Genomic DNA, 22,467 nt, shown 5'->3' with positions numbered 1-22,467 from the left:
CAGTACAGTCCCCTACGGACACCACTCATCACTGATCTCCATCTGGACATTGAGCTGTTAACCACTACCATCTGGATGCGACCATCCAACCAATTCCTCACCCACTGAACAGTCCACCCATCAAATCCATATCTCTCCAATTTAGAGAGAAGGGTGTTGTGGGGGACCGTGTCAAAGGCCTTACAGAGGTCCAGACAAACGACATCCCTAGCTCTTCCCTTGTCCACTGACGTAGTCACTCATCATAGAAGGCCACTAGGTTGGTCAGGCAGGACTTGTCCTTGGTGAAGCCATGCTGGCTGTCTCGAATCACCTCCCTGTCCTCCATGTGCCCTAGCATAGCTTCCAGGAGGATCTGCTCCATGATCTTCCCAGACACAGAGGTGAGGCTGACAGGTCGGCAGTTCCCAGGGTCTTCCTTTCTATCCTTTTTAAAAATGGGTGTAATGTTTCCCTTTTTCCAGTCACCAGGGACTTCACCGGACTGCCATGACTTTTCAAATATCATGGAGAGTGGCTTGGCAACTACATCAGCCAACTCCCTCAGGACTTTGGGATGCATCTCGTCAGGTCCCATAGACTTAGGTTCTTCAGGTGGTCTCGAACCTGATCTTCTCTTACAGTGGGAGGGACTTTGCTCCCCCCGTCCCTGCCTTGCGGTCCATCCACTCGGGAGGTGTGGGAAGAGAGGTTGCCAGTGAAGACTGAGGCAAAAAAGTTGTTGAGTACCTCAGCCTTCTCCTCGTCCGTTGTTACCAGTTTGCCAGTCTTGCTCATCACGGGGGGTACGCTTTCTTTTACTTTCCTTTTCTGGCTGATGTACCTGTAGAAGCCCTTCGCATTATTCTTTGCGTCCCTTGCCAAGTTCAGCTCCAGCCGCACCTTGGCCTTCCTGACCCCATCCCTACACAACCGGGCGGCTTCCCTATACTCTTCCCAGGATACCTGTCCCTGCTTCCACTGCCTGTGCGTTTCCTTCTTGCCCTTTAGTTTGACCAGCAGGTCTTGACTCAGCCAAGCTGGTCTCTTGCCTTCCTTTGCCCAGTTTCTTACACCTGGGGATCGAGGAGCTTTTGCGTACTACGGAAAACGCCCTTAACGACCTGCCAGCTCTGTTCTGCTCCCTTGTCCCTGAGGGCGGTTTCCCAGGGGGTCCTACTGACTAACTCCTTGAACAGCTGGAATTCTCCTTTCCTAAAATTCAGGGTCCTGACTTTACTCTTTGCCTGACTCATATCCTTCAGGACTGCGAACTTCACCAGTGCATGGTCACTGCAGCCCAGGCTGCCACCAATCTTGACATCACCAATTAGCTCACTTGCGTTGGTGACCAACAGGTCCAGTATCGCATCCTCTCTGGTAGGGCTGTCTATTACCTGGCTTATGAAGTTATCCTCAGCGCTCTCCAGGAGTCTCCTGGATTGCCTACAGCTCGCCGTGCTACTTTTCCAGCAGATGTTGGGGTGGTTGAAGTCCCCCAGCAGGACAAGAGCCTGCAAGTGTGATGCCTCCTGTAAGAAAGCTTTGTCAATAGTCTCCCCTTGATCGGGCAGCCTGTAGTAGACACTGACCACAAGGTTCCTTTTATTGCCTCGGCCTCTAATTCTCACCCATAAGCTTTCAACCTGCTTGTGGCTATTCTTCAGAGACAGCTCTTCACACTCTATCCACTTCTTGATGTAGAGGGCAACCCCTCCGCCCCTTCCTCGCCTGTCCCTTCTGAACAGCCTGTAGCCATCAATAGCTGCACTCCAGTCACGGGATTCGTCCCACCAAGTTTCAGTAACGGCAACTAGGTCGTAGCTTTCTAGCAGCACGGTGGCTTCCAACTCCTCCTCTTTGTTGCCCATGCTGTGTGCATTGGCGTAGAGGCACTTCAGCTGGGCTGTCGGCCGTGTCACTTCTTAGAGAAACACCTCTTAATTCCTTTGAGGTATTTCACTGGTGTTTCCCTGTTGGCTCCTATTACCTCAGGAGCCCCTGGCTCATCTCTGTAAGACTTCAAGTGTGCTCCAGTGTACCCAGCACGTCTCAGAGCAATGGGCTGAGGGACCCTGTCCCTCTAACCTTGGCATGGCATCCCACAGCTTGTCACAGGCAAACCTGACATTATCCCCCTCCCGCTTCAAGTCTAGTTTAAAGCTCTGTCAATGAGCCCCGCTAGCTCGTGAGCAAAGACCTTCTCCCCCCTTCGAGAAAGGTGAATCCCATCCGATTCCAGCAAACCTGGTGTCGTGTAGGCCATCCCATTATGGAAAAACCCAAAATTGCGGCCGTGACACCAGCCACAGAGCCCTGTATTAATAGACTGGGTGCATCTGTTTCTTCCAATATCGCTGCCCACAACTGGAAGGAGAGAGTTAAAAATAATCTGTGCTCCAGATTCCCTCACCAACCGTCCCAAGGCCCTGAAGTCTCTTTTGATCGCCCTTGGACTACACGTTGCGGCTTCATGGCCAGCCACACAGAAGAACAGTAGTGGGTAATAGTCCGAGGGCTGTACCAGGCTAGGAAGTTTCCTAGTGACATCCCTAGTGACATTTACATTTTATTTGTTTTAATTTAATGTAACGCAATTTCTTTTCTCCAGAACTACTTAGGTTATGCTCATCTCTCTTGGCTCTGGTTAGAGTTTCATGAAATAGAATGAAAAATCTCATTCTCTGAGCTCTAACTTCTCTGAATATAAATGTCTCATTTCCTTCTCAGATATGCTATTTAGTTTTGGATGTGATGTTCAGAATGACTTTTTTATTACTTCTTCAGTTTTAAAAATACATACTTAAAGTACGTATCTACAAAGAATTAGTAATAAGAGACTGGAACGCTAACAAATGTAGGGGATTTTTTTTTTTTTTTTAAAAGCTTTCTTTTAAGAAGAAATATTTTTAAGCACAACTGACAGGAAAAGCTCGTAGCCAAAGCAAACTAAATACGATGTTTGGTCTCAGGGACTATGGTCCATCGTTCTGATATAGAACAGTCCTCAATGCTTAGGCAATACTAACTTTTCTCCCTAAAGATGACAAAAAGCAAGCTATAAATTATCTCATAGAAATGATACCTCGCAAAAATAAAAGTGTTTATCCTCAAACAAGTCACAGAAGCAGCCAAGAGCAAGACATTCAATCAAACATTAGCTTAGGGAACATGCTTTCCAATCTGTAGCTAAGGGGAAGATACCAAGTAAAGGCAAACAAAAAAAGAAAATAAAAACTAGAAAAAAAACAGAGGAAGACTCTTTTATACACATGCATGATTTAAAAAAAAAAAAAAAATCTATTGGACAAAAATTATACAAACTGAAAAACATGACTTTGGGTCCTAAGTAGATGCCAAGTAATATTCCAATGATGAGAAACACCAATTCACTAGCAATCTGAAAAACTACAAGTGATGGACAAATTCTAGGGTGTCACGACTCACACCAGCCCAACGATGACATGGAATATGCAGCACGATAAAGAACAGTGTGAGCAAAAGAACTGAATCCAAACACCATACTAACTAAGCATGCAAAAAAATACTGATCAAAAACCTAAACCTCTTCCAAACGACAACCCTGTCAGAAGCCCATCAATACTTCATAACTGCAAGCCTAGACCTGCAAGAGAAATAAAACTCTAAATAGGATTCGAACAACTGAAATGTGTGAATATGCAATGGAGCCAGTAAGAACTAGCCTTCAGGAGATGGCAGATAAACTGATTTTAAACAGCAACTCTGCATTTACTTAACATTTCCATTCTTGTACATGGTAAATATTATGGAGGCAAGCAGCATGGAAAGCTTTTGAAGACGGGACCTCAAACAGAAGCGTTGTGTGTCCATAGTGCTAGACAGATTTACACGAACTAGTAGTGGAGGACAAGTCCACACTGCTTATCATTAGGATCATCTAAGCCCTGGGTCTGCTGGATAAACAGCCAGGAGAGCTACTTCCTAAGGAATTAGCATCTTCCAAAAGAGTTAGCCATGCAAGGACTTTCACTATTCACTATTCTATTTCTAGACTAAATTTCCCTTCCTTCAGCACCTTAAAACTTCCTTTTTTCACATCCAACAGCACTGGATTGTGCCCACACTATCTGTAGAGTTTCCTGCCTGGGAAATCGGGTCCTGTACACCTTCCTTCTTCCTTCCCTCAAGAAAGATGCAGTGAAGGGACAACGAGGAACAGCTCTGTTCCTTGCCCTCACACCCCTTTTCCACCTCCAAGCATCCACCAGGCAGCAGACTAGTTTTAGAACGAGCTTGTCTGTATAGTGTTTTAACGTGCTTTTATTCCATCAAATTAACCCTCCATACTGTATGAAAATGCCGGTCTTGTTCAACCGCTTCATAATACCTTCATAATTTCCTTAAGCCAAGGAAAGATCATAGACTAAAGATGAAGAGTAATATCAAAAAATGCCTATCAAGAATAACAGCTGAAGCACAGCGGACAGCTTTCAATCTGAGCATGAGAGAAACCTCTGGCTTCCTTACCCTCATCTACTTCGGGGGTTTGAACTCGCTTGTATCTTGAAATAAAACCAAGATTCATAAGGATTCGATTTTTAATCTAAAGGGGCTATGTTATGACATTAGCCATTGAAAAGTTGATAGTATTTTTACAACTACTGATTAATTAAATAAACTGGAAGCTGATTAAATGATTAAAGTAAGTGAATATTTTGAAAGGAAACAAGAACCCATATAAATATTTTTGTTTATGTATTTGCATGTTCACACTATGCCCTTAAAATGTGAATTCCTGATGTGTATAAATTTGGTATCTTGATATTTGGTATTTTAATACTACATATGTTTAGCCTGTTAATGTTTGATATCAAATCACAAGCTTAATCTGAATACATATGAATTTGATAATGTTCTAAAGAAAAACACATTCTGACACCACCGTGACCAGCAGAATACAAAAACCAAGTGCAACGTTTGCTACCTTTTGGGCATCAGTCATGGATGGGTAACTACAGAAGTGGAAATCAGCAGCTTTTTTCTGTATTAATTTTGGCAATACAGATATTCTGATAAAATGAAAGAAACACTAGAGCAAGAAAAAGGAATTCATACCTGGCATGTTCCTGAACTCCAACAATCTCCACTTCGCTATCAGAAGAGGCGATATTAATTTCTTCATTGATCTGGGCGTTACCAGAAGAGGTTTTGTCACTTGCAAGGAAGCCTGGATCCAAATGACCTACAGATGGGGAAAATGCAAATACAGCCAACGTTTAACAGCTTACACAACTCAAATCAGCTGGAAAAGGAATTTCCCAAGCTAACAAAAAAAAAAAAAAAAAAAGAACTGAAACCCTGAGATTGGAAAATCTTATTAGATCAAGTCATCCAATTTTCAGTTCATCACCTGATAGAGGATGACCACTGGATTTACCCAGTCTCAACAGCTCTAGTGAACAAAGCCCGACTACTGCATCAAGAACACTTGCTGTAATTAGGCTTTCCAGCTATTATTTTACAACAATGCTAAGAGGTAGCCTGTGCCTAAACCTCTTTGAAATAAAGAAACAAGACAATCTATTGTCAATAAATCAAACTCAGTGATACTGTGGCAAACAAAGCCTATAGGCTGGACAGAAACATCACACCCCACCCAAGGAAAATGAAAATGCTTTTAAAAAAAAATCAAACCAACCAACAAAAAACCAGGGGAAATGGGTCAATGAAAAAAACCCAACAAACCCATGAGTTTCTGGTCGCGCTGTTTCACACATCTGCTCTAACATTATTACAAATACTTGGGGGGGGGGGGGGCGGGAAATCTGTTTTTCATAAGTTCCGTATACAGCAGTGTTGTTTTTTTATTACAGTTCCTCAATGCTATCCAGTTCATCAATCTGTCAAACAACAAGTCCTTTCTAAATACTCACAACGAGCGTGGCAGGTTTTGTCTTTTCTGCCAAGTACTGCTAAGAAGTTTCTTCACCACAATTAGTGAAGCTGTGTTGCGACATATTAAAGAATACTTGCATGGAAAACACAAACCAGCCAAAATTATTATTTGTTTTACAGAAAATAAACAATTTAAAAAAATCAATTTAAAAATAAGATTGCAATAAAAAGAGATTACTTCTACCTTTTTTCCCCCTAAAAAAAAAAAAAAAAGATTACTTCTTCTGTCTCTCTCTAGCAGTAACCTGGGGGACGCTGGGCAGCCCTGAAGCAGATGACACTACCTACTTCTTGGAAACCACTCACTCAGCTGTATTACACAGGGGAAGAATCATTTGTCGAGCAGGAAATTTGAGATTAGATGAATATATTATGTATATCTAGTTTGACTGGACACCTCTTCAAAGCTGAGAGGAGGAAGGTGCAATAACGATCCACTGAATTTCAAAGGTGCACGAACATGCAGAACTGATGATGCCCCCAGGTAGATAGAGAGGACACAGATAGAAGAAATTAAACTTAAAACAAGCGCCAGGGAAAAGTGAGTGCTTAAAGTACGTGGAAAAGATGCAAGCAAATAGAGGGGCAGAGACCAGACTGTATGTTCAGTTTTTGGAAAGCAAAGACCCTTGGTGCAACGTCTGGATCAGGGTTAGCAAGGGAAGGAAACCTGGGTGCTGCCACGTACCCGAAGGAGGAGTTTCCACCTCACAAAACAAAAACGATTTGTCAGCTGAACTTAAAACGAATTAATAGCCCAGGCAGACTTCTCCTAACATTACAGTTCAGCTGAACATTTCTTGGCAAATACCGCTGACCGCCAGAAAGTCCCAAAATGGGTCACGGATATTTCTTTAACAGAAGCGGCTGGGCACAGTGTGGAACGTGACATGGAAGCGCTCAGAGGCTTTGATTCATGTGCTGGCGATGCAAACCGGGAGCTTTGCGTGATCACCGCCCCGGCGATTCGCATCGCCCCGCTCCGGAACGTCACCGCTGCTACAGCACAGGCAACACAATCCTCGGTCATTGATTGACTGGTATGGATATCAACATGCCTTAAAATGTCGTATTAATGCATTAATGACGTACCACCGTTCCGCACCCTTTGCTAGACAGGGTTACGTCTGGCAGAGGGGCAAAGCAGACCACCTCTTAAACAGCCCCCAAATGAATCCCCAGAGCTATAAATGAGAACCCCAAAAGAGCTTTCACGTATTTCCATAGCTTTAAGTTCAGACAACAAAAAGGTAATTAGCAGTAGAGAAACCACGATTAGCAGAGTAAATATTGCAACAGTAGCTGAGTGTAAATCAGGATTATAGCATACAGATAGATTGACAGCCTCTGGCCATACAAATTTCATGCCTAATAACATGCCCACGCTGTTAATTTCTTTGCACGAACATTAGGATGATGCCTAAAGGAGATGCTTTGTTTGCCCTACAACATCAGGGCTTGCAAAACAGCCCAAAATATTTGCCCATGCACAAAGATGTGATAGTGTGTCCTAATAAGATTTTTCACTTAGATAAAGCTTATGTTGTTATTTTCCCATGGGAACACATCGTTTAACGTCTGTTAAACTAGATACTGGCTGAAGATTAAATTTGGGAACAAGATGTAAGATTTGAAAATTCTGCTTTCCAAATGTGCAATCCCAGACATGGTAAGAAAAGGCCAGTACTGACAAACGTGCAGTCAGAGGTGTACGGAGGCTACAGGGCTCTGGGGCAAGGTGTATGCAGGAAGAAAAAGAGATTCATCCTTTCAGACGCTGAAACGGCCGTAACACCGGGAGCAAATTTGCCTGGACGCGTTCCCATAGGGTCAGGGATGAAGCAGTTTCTTGAAGATTTTCTTTTACCTGGCAACCTCTTCCTTGCAAGTCCCCTTGGATACAGGTGGAGGAAAGGAGACAAATTTCTACCTGCATCGCAGCATTGTACTCGTAAGCGGAAAGTGGAAGAAAGCTTGGTAAGAAACATTACTTTTTATTTCCTTACACTCCTTTGAAGTACCAATCCATTAGTGTTATATAATAAAGTTAATTTCAGCTGTTCTAATTGTTTAATAAATCACTTTATAAAGGAGTGGGCTTGTTAGGGGTCAAATAGCTAACTATCAGTCAGCTGCTATCCTGCAAACAATACCAGTGAGCTCGGAAAACACCGGCTAGCTTCAAAAAGGCTGGAACAACATCCAGCCACAGACCACAGTGAAAATAATGCAACAGAGATTCTCATATTCAAATAATGGACTTGTCCACTATACAATAATGGAACATTTCCTTAAAAATCTGCCACATAGTTGGTATTTCTTTAAGCCTTATAGACACTGAAATAGCTCAGAGCTACCAGGACACTTCCAATGTAGATGCCCTTTGGCAGGCTTATGTTTGGAAAACACAGCATGAAACAAAACACTGCTGTGCTCCGCCACTGCAGGCAAGACTCTGTGTCTTATGCAGCTAAAAATCTTAACACGGCTATTAAAAAAAATAAATGAGCGGAAAGGAAGGCAATATGTTGGCATACAAGGCTACGGGATGAAGTCGATAGGAAATACTCCCTGTTCTCTCTCTTCATCCAAACCACAGTAGCATTTAACGATGTTTAACTCTCGTTAGTTGAAGAGCTGCAAGCACTTAGTGAAGCTGAACAATTTTTATAAGCTACATGAACTTCTCCAAATTCTTCCACAGTATTCCTGCTCTTGCTTTCTTGAAGGAAATTTTTTTGCTGTCTCTTGATGCTAAGCCCACTTACCAGCACCTTTTCACCCTTCATCTTTATCTGATGCTGGTCTGTCCGATTTTCTAAGGTATGTTAGAAATGCAGATGGAATATGGGAATAATTAATGCTTATATTTTAAAGAAATAAAGAGACAAACAAAAGAGACATACACAGACAACTACAATACTTAAAATGAGATTATGATCGGTTTACTAGCTGGTGGCATGGGTCGTCATAATCAACTGTTCAGTAACAAGCTTAGCGCACCTTCATTTTAAAAAAGCCAACACCAAAATCCCAGACCTAAGTTGCAAGAAGTAATTAGAGGGAAAAGATGGAGAAAAATTAATTAAGACAATTAGTGCCAAAAATCCATTGCAAGACTCTTTGTCAATTTTTATCAGTTGTATTTTGGAATAAATTTCGGATCTTTTTAATAAGCACCTGTACTGTTTTATTGCAAAATCCACACAGGGAGCTTTTAAAGCTTTTTAAAGCTTTTAAAGTATTTTAAAAATACTGAAAGCAAGAAAGGGAGAGACACCAACTGAGATGCTGGAACAAGTGTCAGAGGAAGAGAATATAAACAAACCTGTATCAGCACTCAGTTCATCTAGCAGCCCTCTGGTTCTCCAGGTAGATCCCGAGTCTTGATTTCCTAAAGAATTACTGTGCTCTTGAACTACTGCAGCCGCCAACAGATTGTCCACATTTACCACTTCTGGGTCTGAATTTGTGTCTGATATATCATAATGAGCTACAACTGGAGGTCCATCTGCAGAAGGAGAGAAAAGCAATGCGTATTAGAAGTCAGCACACTGTGAAAGACACCTTTAGAAGTACACATAATTTGTTTAAGGATTAATGCAATCTCCTACATCAAGCTCTTAAAGAACTATAAATTATATGAATTATTAAACTTCCGTTAATGAACACGATCTGAGATTACAGAGACATTTTAACCTTTGCATACACAGAAAACACAAATGTAAGAAAAACACGTTTATCAATGTATCAGTTATTTGTGTATTACCTTTTACATTAACACATAAACATCTCCATATCTGACAACGTTACGTTTACAATCTTAAAAGGATAAAACCTTCAGTTTAAAATAAAAAATAAGTTACAGGACATTAAATTTGGCAAGACAAGATATTTATCTAAAGAATTTTACAAAACTCAAGTGACAGGTTACATTACTTTAGGGTTGATTGAATAAAACTAACTTTTTGATATAACTGATCCAGTGACAATAAATTTAACATTAGTCAACTTTCCTTTCATAACATTTACCTGTCAAGGACAGGGGAATTTTTCAAAATGGCAATGTTTTTTGGTGTTGTTTTTTTAAGATCAAGAATAACAAGAAACAAAACTATAATGTGCAGTGATAAATATGCTTTTAATTCAATATGATTTACCATATGCATTTTTGGCCACCAAAGTGAAGGGGGAAAGAGGGAGAGAAAATTCCTTACGTGATTCTGAAGTCTATTCTTGAGGAATAACAAAAAAGCTATTTTTGGTCTATTTTATTAGGACAGACTATTTTCTTTGTGAGGAATGAAATCACTTATAATTGGAAAGCACGCTAGAAACAGAAGAGGCTCAGAAAAAAGTCAAATCCAAAGCAAGGATTAATGTGGAAGCAAAGAGAGAACGGATAAATATTGTAATTCTGAAAGGATGCACATTTTAACTCAAATGCCTCGTCTCAGCTATCGCTTATCGACTCAGAGTGAATGAAAGTGGTTGGAGTTCCCGCTCCCCAAATGGCTGAATCAAAACTTTCTTTGGGCCAAGATTTCATCCACAAAAACGAATATAAAAACGGGTTGGGCCAAAGCTCAGCTGCTTTGCTACTGCGATTCTTTAACTCCAAAGAAGTTCTGCCAGTTGAGTGTCCGCAGGACTTTTTTGTTACGGGTGTGACACACAGAGGGTATAATTTGTAGGGGATAATATAAAATAGTCATAAACTAGTAATGTGTTTAGGAAGATAGGACCTTCAGAATTATAAAATGACTGAAGAAATCTTTAAAAGTCACAAAGAATAAAAAGAAAAGACTTTTCAGGAAAGATCGGTTTCTTTTAGGACTGTTAAGTGCCTGTTGAAGACAGAAAGAACATGATGAACTAAAAGTTTCAAATTTAGTTCTCTGAAAAGCTGTTTCTACTGAGGTTTTTAGGGTGGGCTTTTTTTGTTTGGGTTTTTTTTTTTTTTTGTAACTTGGTCCCCAAAACATAATTCAATCCACTATTTTAAGAAACGCCTATTTTGTGATTAGCAACATGCCTTCATTAAAGAGTGACCATATTGCCTAAGTCGTACTAAAGATCAGTTTTGCAACAAGGTATGAAGAAATTCACAAAATATTTCCGATCAGACCTGCCTCCAAAACAACAATTTCCTAAAACAATGTTATATTACAAACTTAAAACAGACCCGACAAAAACAAATGGGTAGTTAAATGCCAATGTATTAAAGACCAAACTGTTCGCAACATGAAACGCTGATGAATATGACTGGAAAAGAAGTCCCGATAATTAACTGAAAGGCAATCTTTGTCTTTTTAAAAGGCAATTACAAAATAATGGAATACCAAGTTCAAAATTAAGCTGGCTGATGTTCAGTTAATTATTTGTGCAAGCCGATGATTAAATTACATGCAGAAGTTACAACTGGACCGAATCATGAGAGGCATGTTTTCTTTCAGTCTTATCATCAGAGTTCAGCATGAACATATATAATGTGATCTATAAAAACAAACAGTTGAGTGCAGAAGATACGAGGGTCAAGTACAATATTGACTATTTGACCATTTTTTCAATAGGTTATCTAAAATTTCAGGAGCTATGTATTGTTCCTTCAGGTCTTTGTTCCTCTCGCTTCTTACTAAGGTCTCCAAAAGCAGAAGCGAAATTTGATTTTAGATAGACATGTCTACACAAGTAAAATTATATTTGGACAAAAGGCACCAATAGTCTCAAGTCAAAATTGTACCACTCCTACATGTATAATCATGCAAAAATGTATAATAAATGTATATACATGCAGAGTGATATTCTCATCACCTACCCATAGAAATAACTTGTGTGAAAGTCTTCATCAGTAGGAAATACAAGCATAAACTTGTTATCTGTAGCTCCACTCTTGTATCTTCCACACTTCCAAACAGCACACCTTATAACTTAGCTTAAATTTAGTATACATCAAACAGACAAAAATATTTTCAATATAATTTACATACTGTAATTATATTTGTCAGTGTAATAGCCACCAATTTAACAATCTGGAAAAAACAAGCTGCCTATTTACAATGCAATCACAGCAGAGATCTATTTTTGCTTTTCTCAGCCTTGCTTTTCAGGATCAGATTTGGAAATGAAAGGCCCCTGACACCAGGGTTATCCATACCTATCACCAGTAAATGACCAACGAGGCCAAGATAACGGCGACGATGCTGCACAAATCCTAGGATTCCCAGCATGTATAAATGAAGAAATAAGCAATAAATGCCTACGTGTGTTTTAAAACAAACAAACAAACAAACAAAATATGTAAGTTGTAGACAACTACAGCTAGACGGAAGTTGCAGCTACGGCATACAAAACAAATCCTCTAAAAATCTTTCATTCCCAAAAGCCTGTTTCCTTTTCAGTGCTACAAGGATGGGACAGGAGGGGTTAAATTTGCAAATAAATACTATTTCCCTAGCCAACTAGGTGGTCATCCCATGACGCGACGCAAAGCGAATGTGTGGTACCAAGAAATAAGGACAAGCTTCAGCTAGGAAATAAGTGAAAAAATGCTTTCTGGTTGAAAAGGTAAAAGGATTAACTATAACCATAGTTGTAACTTATCATCTTTTCTTTATAAGAGAGCCAATCCTCGTAATTACTGACTGTAACAGGATTTCAACAGATGGAAAAACAGACACCAAAACAAACCATGCCAGAATCAAAATTTAATGTAGCACAATTAGGAGGTTCCCTGGCCAGTAATTTAAACAATCTATTTAAGAAAAATCATGTCTTTTGAGAAGCCAAGGTAGCTGGAAGACTTCCATTTCCCTGGTGATAAGCTTTAATTCATTTCTAAAGCAATAAATGCTTGAAAAAGACAAGGCTGAAAGTTAATAAGTACCAGCAGCAAAATACAGCTGTTGACATTTAATGTTAACAGGGAAAGACTTTTTTTTTTTTTTTTAAAAGAATTCAGAGGCAGAGGTCATCACGGGGACAGCATTTCCAAGTGTCCCATTCTCCCTTAATTTACACAGCTCATCAAAACTAATTCTGCTCAGGACAACTGAATCAGAAGCCACATGCACAAAAGTTCAGGTCGACACATGTCAATTTTTATTTTAAGCCTGCAACATAGAAAATTCAGTAATTTCTTATCTGCTGGCCACTCACATGCTTTTCACAGAGCCACGTCTCAACATTCAGTGGTCTAAACTGTGCTATAAGATCCACGTTCCTGTTATCCCTTAATTCATTATAATGGCAGCACAAGCAAAAAGGGGGAATCAACGGTAAAATTTCAGCTGCCGGTTAAAAGCAGCGATCCTACAAGAAGCGCCGTACCTTTGCGCTGCAACAGCTGTGTATCAATGCACAGCAGTACTTTATCGTAGGAAACAAAAGATATTAGCTAGCAGAACCTGACCGGGGAATTTAGTCCTTTTAAGTCATTATTTCTCTTTAGCTTTTTTAAATTTAGGCATGGAGTGCCAAGCTCATCACCTAAACTCCCTCCCGCTATAGCCAAAGAGAAGAACCTCAGGGTCAAGTAATCTCAGCCTGGAAATTGCAGCCGGGAGCACCATCATCTCCCCTCCTTCCCCAGTAAAGAGAAAGAGCTTAGACCACCACCTTAGACGAGGCACCTAACTTCTACACAGCTGAAGTTCAGCAAGATGAATTCCAGCCCTAGGGATGGGATTTATACTGCGCTATGTTTTCTCTACAAGTAGTGGAAAGAGACTGAAATCTCCAGAGGCCAATCCTGATTGAAATAATTTCAAAATTAAAAGTCTAATTTTGGTGGTCTGAATCGCCTTCTGGAGTCATCAAGTGTCTGCAATGAGGAGACGCGGAGCCTTATTTAAGTGTGAATATCACCGTAAGCTTTAAAACACACAGAACAGGTACAATAAGAATAGCAATAATAATTACAGCACTTTATTCTTACAAAAAGCTTTCCATTAGTGGATCTCAAAGAGCTCCGAGGTGGTTATTAACCTCCTTTTGCCTACGGGGGAAACTGAGGCAAGCAGAGATTCGCGGCTTGCTCAAGGCTAACAAGCAGAGGAGCTCAGCTTTGCTGAAAACAACACTCCCCTCAAATTACTGAGCTATTTTTAACTGGTAAATTATTGAGGAGTTTAAAAATAAGTGTTTAGGAACGCTTTTGTGAAACACGCAAAAGCTAAAAAGGCAACACGGAGGCACCCAGGTAATCGCAAGCCCAAGGACACGGCTTCTTCCAGCCTCACCTCCGCATCTTCGCTGTGAACGCAGGCACCGCTTTGTCTCAATCTCAGCACCCTAAACTAAATTGCATTTGTTTTTATGTAACAAGAGAATACTGAGACGTTTGAAAATAATACAAGATCAAAGAATGCCCTCATTTATACCTGACACTTAAAATTTAAGCGATAACTCCATTTACTTCAAGATTAAGCAAAACACAGAATGGACTTCAATACCTATATAAATTTTAAGATCAGACGATCATTACAGTAATCAAAATAATCCTATTTTGTGTGCCAAAAACTAGAAGATTCGTCTCAAGCGACTTGCCAAAATAGTTTTACAGTAGACAGACACAGAAAGGCTTCATATACAAGACTACAGGCTGAAGTGAGGGTCTTTTTGTTTTAGATAAACAATACAAACCTGGTATTATTTAAAACGTGATCCAAAGCTGCCGTTTCATAAAGTATGTGCAGTTCAAATGGCATAAACTAGCTGAACCCTAAAACAATTCCCACAGGGGAGATGGGGGGCAGGAGATCTGTGCTTTTTTTATGGTGTTTAGCAACATGAAACACTTCATTACTATTTATATTTATTTATTTATTCCAGGTTACAGTAGTTACATTTCAAAATTTACAGGGTTAGGCAAAGAATACATTGTAAATACAATAAAAACCAATAGCAGTGTAACAACATTCTCTCCAAAATCATAAAGTGAACAAAAAGTTATCAATGAATCCACTTTCCTCACATTTTCCTTCATTTCACACAGTAAAGCTTTTGTGTTTGTTTTTTTTTTTTTTTACCATAATAACAAAATAATAAAATCAAACCAACATGATCAAATAAGTATCTGTTCTCAGACTGGATCGTTTTTAATATAACACATCAAAAGAGATCTCAAAAATTCAAGTCTAGCTGATCAACATTCATTCTTACAGGCTTTTTGATGACTAGATGGAAAATACCTTGGATTTGCATTATGTCTTTATATATAATTTGGTAAAAAAGTCCTTTTCATTGTGCGTTAAGCAAAGGCACATGGAACACGGCTGTGTATTGTAAATATCAGGAAGTGGCGTGCATTTTATATCTCATGATAGGATTTATTTTCCCTGATGCCACCTAATGATTCATTAATTATGGAAGCAGATATATTAGCCAGACCTCTTCCCCAGTTTTACTTGCAAAAGTGTATCAGGGGGGTTTTGGAAACCATCACACCCTACTCTTACATAGCTGTGACAGTTAAAAAAAAAAAAATTCCCTATGTAAATATAACTTACATTAGGAAAAGGCAGGAAAACACAGCCCTCCGGAAAACATCCCATTTTTGCAAGTACAAACTGCATCTTCCCATGGAAGGAGCGGTAGAGCCTCGATGCAAAACTTTTGATGGTCCAGACTAAACCCCCGCTCGATCGGTCTGCGAGATTTAACAGAGCACTTGAAATCGTTTCTAACTTAATAAGCCTATTTTCCATGTGCCTTCATTTTGCTGATCGAATACTACGAGACTAATAAAATTTGTGAGAAAGACCGGTTTCTAGCTGCATGTTTTGCAAGGTACTCTCCATCTCTATCAATCAGCCTGAATATTTTTGCTTTTACAGTACAAATTACACAGCGCATGTGTTTTAATGCTTCCAAATGTAACTGCAGTGGTCACGGTGCAGACCTTGATTATTTTAAAAACCTCTACTCAACTGGCCTGATTTACACACACTCATCAAGCAAAGATTGCCCTTAAAGTCAGCTGAAGGATTCTCTGACCAAAAACTGCAGAATAAGTTCAATTTCTAATGAAGTGAAATGCTAGCCCTATCGCAATCAGTAGAAATTTTCTACTGGTTTTAATAGGGCTAGGATTTAATTTCTTAATGCCCTTTAAATATTACTTTAAAAAAAAGATTTACAGTATGCAGATACAGGAAGAGACAAAATATATTAACAAGAGAAATCAGTGATAATAAATACGTTTCAATTTGTAAAATAACTGCCAAATATAATCCCATTTCATTGAAGTTAAGATTGGTCCTCCAGTCTTAACTCTAGCAGCTCAGATAAAATAACCTAACAATCCTGCAAAAACACTAAAAGACACTGTGAACTTAAAAAAATAGAGATGTGTATTTCTGCCTGAATTATTTTGTCCTAATACTGTTAAAAATAACACTGAAGAGCAGTATATCTGAAAGGTTTAAGATTTTTCTTTTTTTTTTCCCCCTGCTCAGTTATTTTTTGCAATAGAAACACTGAATAAAGCTTCACTGCCTTTACTTCAATTTGTTTTATGCTTTATATTATCTTAATTTTTTTTTCGAAATAAAACCTGAAAATTCCGATGTTTTCTTAGAGGCATGTGAAGCAAAACCCCAAACCCTCAGATAAAACAATGTGTGAAGGGTGGAATTTCCTACAGACCTTCCTTACCAAACCCCACCGGAGGGAGGGAAGCAGCACACGTGCCTTGGGAAGAACCCGCAGCCGAGCCTGCAAAAACCCTGCACGCTGAAGCCCCTGGACTTCCAAGGACTCCTACACAGGGTCCAATTCTAGGAGCAGATCCTTTAATTTTTCATTTACTGAATTGTCAGTTTGACATTTAGTGACATTTAAATTGAGCCTCTATATAAAGACTTCTTTCTTTCGCACTTGCACAAAAAATGCTAACAGAGTAGCTGTGTTTCACCTGCTACTAAATCCCGACTCTGCAGTCATACGGGTGTTCAATTTCTCCCATGCAAACAGCTGCCACATTGAAAACATAATTCGATATTAAAAACGGCAATATAGAAACTTGAATAAATTGAAACTGGCACCGTCTTCCCTGGAATTACACCAGTCTACACCAGCTGATCTGACTTGATGCATTTACTCTTTCAAAACCGTAAGTAAAATTCTTTAAAGAAACTAGAATGTTTCTTTACTCCCAAAGTCTAAAACCTAGGGCAATAAAAGAAACTCTAAATTATCATCTGTGATTCTCCACGTCTGTGCAAAACTCCTACTGATTTCTCCTCTACTTGTTAAATTTGGTGGGTTTGAAGTAATTTGTTGGGATGTGAGCATAAACATACATTCAAAATGTAACCCTGGGTTGGAAAGCAGAAGAGTTTCCTTCTGATAATCTTAAAATAGTCTTAAATAAGGCCAGACTGCTTTAATGAAATACGGAATGGAGGCGATTAAAATTTATGTTAAAATTTCAGCTGAAGAAATTTTAACTCCCTGAAAGCTTCGAGTCAAAGCCCTTTGCAAATAAGAGCTTATAATGGAAATCATGACAAACTTAACTGCAGCCAAATAACATCGCAAAAATATTTCCAGGAGGGGGGGAAAAAAAAAAAATCTGAAATGACGTATTAGGATCTTTCAAATTCACAACACAAAGCAAGAAGAGAGATGCTCCTGTTTAATTGCACAGCCTGCCAAATCCTTCATCGGGTAGGTTATACTACACCTGAAGAACAGAGAGGTGGGGTTCCCCTCTCAGCTCCTAGGAGAAACATCCTTCTTCACATGGGAAACAAGCTAACGGACCAGGTATTCAACTGTGTAAATCGATGCACATTTTTCATTTCAAAGGAGCTGATTTAGGGCAGCCGAAGATCTGGCTCCAGGTATGAGGCAAGTTTTCACTTTCAGAGAGACCAAACAAAATAATATTTACCATTTAGAAAACTATTTACAACCATTGGTCTTGCACAGGTGTTCTCAACACTAAGTAGCTTTTGTGGGGAAATTAAGTTAAAATTATATCTAATATGAACTATTCCCTCAGTCTTCTGGGTGCCTTGGAATAATTTTACCCTTGAAAGAGTAAAGCTTTAAAGTCTGTACGCTCAACTGCTATAATCCTCTGCTTGTTCTTTCACATTCATAGCTACTTGCATTGAAAATAAAATGATTAACATAAATGGATAAAACTGTTTCACAGTTTTTCATTTTTGCCTATAGTAAACCAAATCCAATTTTTTATCTATTAATCACTGAACGATTTCAATTTTTTTTTTTTTTTTAAGAGATTACCTAACCGAGACACTGAAAGTTGGCAGAAATTTCACTGGCTACATCCCTAACAGAGTTATCATCCAGTTATGAGATTAGTACATAAAAGTATGTAAATAAGTTCAACTGATCTCCTTACACAATTTGTTTTGAAATACCTAATTGCTCCATATATCTACTATTTTATAAAAAAGGTTAAGGGCATGCTTACAGACATACTGAGTTAAGTGACTCTTACACATTAAAAGAAACCAGTCACTGCAAAAAGCTGCTTCTGCATGCATGGGAAGACTTGTAAAGTTGTCATGCTTTAAAATATGCTGCTCTTATCGTCATAAAGGTGTGTGTGTATATATATATAGCTCCCAAATCTATGAACACCAGAAGGATCTGATTTTTCTTTTTTCTGTATCAGCAAATAATCTTCCCTGAAGGATCTTAAATTTTAAACAGATGAGGACAAGTTTATTAAATTGCAATCAAACACAAAATAACTCATTTAACTTTTACCTATAGTTAAGTTAAAAATGCACACACAATGTCAGACGAGAGTTTTCTTACAAGTTCATATCAAAATCTTTGTATCAAAATTATGCATGAAGGTGATCTGTAAAGAATTTATTCCAGTACTTAAAAATTATCTCCTGCATAGTCTTTCAAACAGTTACTCTGAAAATAACACAGCTCTCTAACCTCATTTTTTTTTTTTAATGAAGGCATCACATAAAAAAAAAGTAAGTCTGGGCCAAGAATAATGTTAAAACACCAGTGTTAGTATTATACTGATAACAAAAAGCATTTCTTGAGCTCCTGTTACGGGTTTGATCCAAACCTCCATATAAATTGATGGAAAAACTCCCACTAACTTCAGGGAGGAAAAAAAAAATCAGACCTACAGAAGATACGGTGGTTATTTCCAACAGGAAGAAAAGGAATTACACTAAAATAATTAGGAAAAAAAGTGACTGTGGTTTAAAAGGCAAAATAACAGAGCTAAAGGAGACCTATAGTGTTCTCTTTACTTAAACTATGTCTATGCAAAGACTTTCCATTATTAGAATTTTAATTTGAATTAGAAACTTTTAGCAAGTTCTAACTGATGATAAATATACATTTTTGGTAGCTACGGAGAAGTTACTTCACATGAAGAAAGGCCTTAATGGAGAAGTGACCAAAAAATCCCTGTGTGTAGTGATAATAGTAAGAATTAAATAGAGATTTCTAATATACAGTTTAAATTAATCCTACTTTAAACATCACAGTTTCAAGCCTGCCTATTCAGGATAACTATCAGTATAAAAAAATCCACACAATAGCAAGTTATTGTATTCTTTAAATGAAACTAATGCTGTGGCATTCCCCTTCACAAGTAAATAAGGATTTCAGTGGCATTCAGACATGGTTCAGAAGAGGCTCTTGCCGTCTCACCCAGACCAGCAACCCACACCTTCAGACCACCACAGTGTTTACTAATCTGTCAAACCTTCCTTTAAATTCCTGTGCCAAGACTCAATCCATCCACCGACGGCTGCTTATCTTAGGACTGACACGACTATTTTTATTCCAGCATGAAGGATGCAGCTTGATCGTATATACAGAAGGAAGCAGCAGCGCTCTGTGCGCACGGGTGTGATTCATCTCGCCTAACTTTAGCCAAAAGTTATCTATTCTGAACTGTTTATAAGGGAGGTTTAGACAACTAATGGAAGAGAAAGACACCGCCAGGAGGTATTCTCTGTAGGCGCTTATCTCTTCGCATTGACTCAGAAGGAGATCCACAGAACAGCAAACCAGACACCTAAAATTAGAGGAGATGTCTTCCACCCAAACTGAACACATATATATATGTATACATGTGCGTATTTGTGCACACAATATAAGACAGCTGCTTCCATAAATATGCCATGTGCAACACAGCAGTGACATTAATAAAAACTCTGGACAGAAAATGAACTACTAAATGGGAGACACAAAAAATCAGTTGTGCACATTTGTTAAATATAGCTAAATCTTTAGGGTAAACTTATTTATTACTTCTGCCTAAAAAGGAAGAAGAAAAAACTAATGTGTGACATGTTCAAGCTGCAAAACTTGGGAGTAAACAGATAGTTAAGGAAATGTTACAGGTTTGTATCTAGTCTGGTTCTCTAGGGTACTTTACATCTTTAAATATAAAACTTATTTCCTTATATAAATGTTTTAACATGCAAAAAGAGCATTTGGATGAATACTCTGAATGCTCCTACTGTAACAAACATAGCTCTACTGATTTTGGGGTATCTAAACAAGGATTCTAAGTTGTATTTTCCCAAGTTTGGTGACGAAAGCTTAGGGTGGTTCCCCCACACACCTTTAAAGGTATTTTTATGTGTGTGTGCTGGCACATGCACGTGGGTATACTGTGGGGTTTTTTTAAACTACAGATATATTCTCTATAAATTAAAAAAAAACCCAAACCATAGTAATAAAACCCAAAAGAGAAAAACAAAACAAACATATACGAAGAGAAAAGCAAACCTTGTTTTTAGCATAATCCAAAGTAACATCAAGATTGCAAAGATCGGATTTTTTAAAGTTTATGATTGATTCAGATCAGGCTCTGCAATATTCCCATTCTCTGGAAAGATAGGTGGAAAATTGTTATTGAAAGTCGCTGGAAACTCTAGCGTAGCATCGACATTTTGATAGCCCACGTAAGAATTAAACGACTGCTGTGGAAGTACTTGGCTATCAGGCATCTGTATGAAAGCCCCTGACTGTGTGGTAGGGGGGATTCTTTGGCCAACTAGTTGAATTTTAGGTTCCCTGGGCTCCAGTTGTTGCTTGCTTTCTTCATCCGTGTCAAGACGGGTTAGCTTTTCTATCCACATGCGAAATTTCTCCTCTGTCTGCCTCTGCATCTCGGCAAAGCAGTTCATGGCCTCTTCCAGGACATTGCCTATGCAGTTCCTATCCCACACGGTGCCCCTGTCAAGCAATCCTGGAATTTCCCTGGTCGCTCCTCCAGATCCCCCAGCACGACTGAAGCCAGCTTTAAAGACATTGAGGCCATTTGATAAGACATCATTAAGTAAGAACATAATATTGTTTATTAAGGCATGTTAACTCAGGAAAACAAACTTTTCTAATTGTGTCCCTTGGATATGACAATGGGGGAGAAATTAGCAAATATTAACCAACAGTATCACCCTCAAAAAAACCCATTTTACACTCACTGAGGTTATAATAGAAATTTTGGCTTCAAAATCGTTTTTATTCTAGAATTCTCAGACAATTCTGTCACAAAGGTGTGTGGGTTTTTTTTTTTTAAGAAACCAAATTAGTCCAATTCCCTTGCAATTTGTTTTGAATTCAACTGAAGGTGTCAAAAACATTGTACAATAACATGTTTAGTTCTGTTAAGCTGCGATGCAAAATACTACTGTTTAACTGATAAACCTGAATAAATATGCGTATTTTACTTACATACTTGAACCCTTTTAGAATGGACTATTAAACATACACAAAACTCCACACAAGATAACAGAAATAAAGGCTGATACAGTGATTGCAGTACCTAAAGTAGCCAAGCCCAAAGCTCGTGGTCTAATTTTGGAAAACACACTAAACACCAACGAAGAGAATACACAACACGGACACATAGGCACAAACACAAAAAGATATGCGAATGCTATGCTCATACACGAGGTGAAAGGACCCTCCGTTACGTCTGATGGACACAGCTACATCGCAGGGGTAATCCACGCGACACGTAGGAGCGATCAACCCCACACCAACTAAAAGCATGCCCTCGCCATGGTTTAATCCTAGCGCGAGCCACCGGCCGTGCAGCATTTCTAGCGTTACTTCTAGCCAGGGCAGAAAACAGACAGGGCATAGTTGGAAGGAAATTGTTCTCCTTCCTTCTATCCATCAAAAAGATGGTTAAAATGACTGGCTTTGGGATTATCAGGAAGAACTTTAGCAGCAAGAAGAGAAGGCCATCCTCGTTATCTTACTCTACATATCAATAAGAAAAGGCAGTGGTATCTATATTTTTAAGTTTAGAGTTCACTCAGGAATCCTCTAGGAAGCAATAAAACCCCAAGAAAACAAGGCTCTGTACCTGTTCAAGAAATAATAAACAATATGTGCATGCTGTCCGAACACACAAACATTACCTAAGGCAATTCCAAAACGAGACAAGCATCACATTAAACTACACAAAGCAGCTCCAGAACCTGACAATTTAATATGTAAACGTGAAACTTGTGGGATCCTCTAGCTTAAGAGTAATAGAAAATATCCTAAGAATGAGAGAAATCATTGCACAACCTA

The 22,467-nt window shown here is 39.0% G+C and overlaps 1 protein-coding gene across 3 annotated transcripts in view; it reads right to left on the bottom strand.

Moving 5' to 3' along the window:
• LOC142075670 (protein ARK2N) overlaps window positions 1-22,467 on the bottom strand; it is a 49,054-nt gene that overhangs the window by 5,141 nt on the left and 21,446 nt on the right. The window contains exons 2-4 of one of the 3 annotated variants that reach the window (XM_075137378.1): window positions 9,245-9,427; window positions 5,077-5,203; window positions 1,377-1,511 (exon numbers count right to left, since the gene is read on the bottom strand). In XM_075137378.1, coding sequence (XP_074993479.1) covers window positions 1,382-1,511; window positions 5,077-5,203; window positions 9,245-9,427 — 440 coding nt within the window. In that variant the 3' untranslated portion in view covers window positions 1,377-1,381. Of the gene's footprint in view, window positions 1-1,376; window positions 1,512-5,076; window positions 5,204-9,244; window positions 9,428-14,718; window positions 21,182-22,467 lie in introns of those variants that run through there. The other 2 variants (XM_075137379.1, XM_075137377.1) reach the window with 2 other exon arrangements.

The sequence above is a fragment of the Calonectris borealis genome, chromosome Z (genome assembly GCF_964195595.1).
Source record: "Calonectris borealis chromosome Z, bCalBor7.hap1.2, whole genome shotgun sequence".
Classification (NCBI taxonomy): domain Eukaryota; kingdom Metazoa; phylum Chordata; class Aves; order Procellariiformes; family Procellariidae; genus Calonectris; species Calonectris borealis.
Note: the sequence above shows the minus strand (reverse complement) of the source record. Positions and strands in the feature narration are given on the sequence as shown.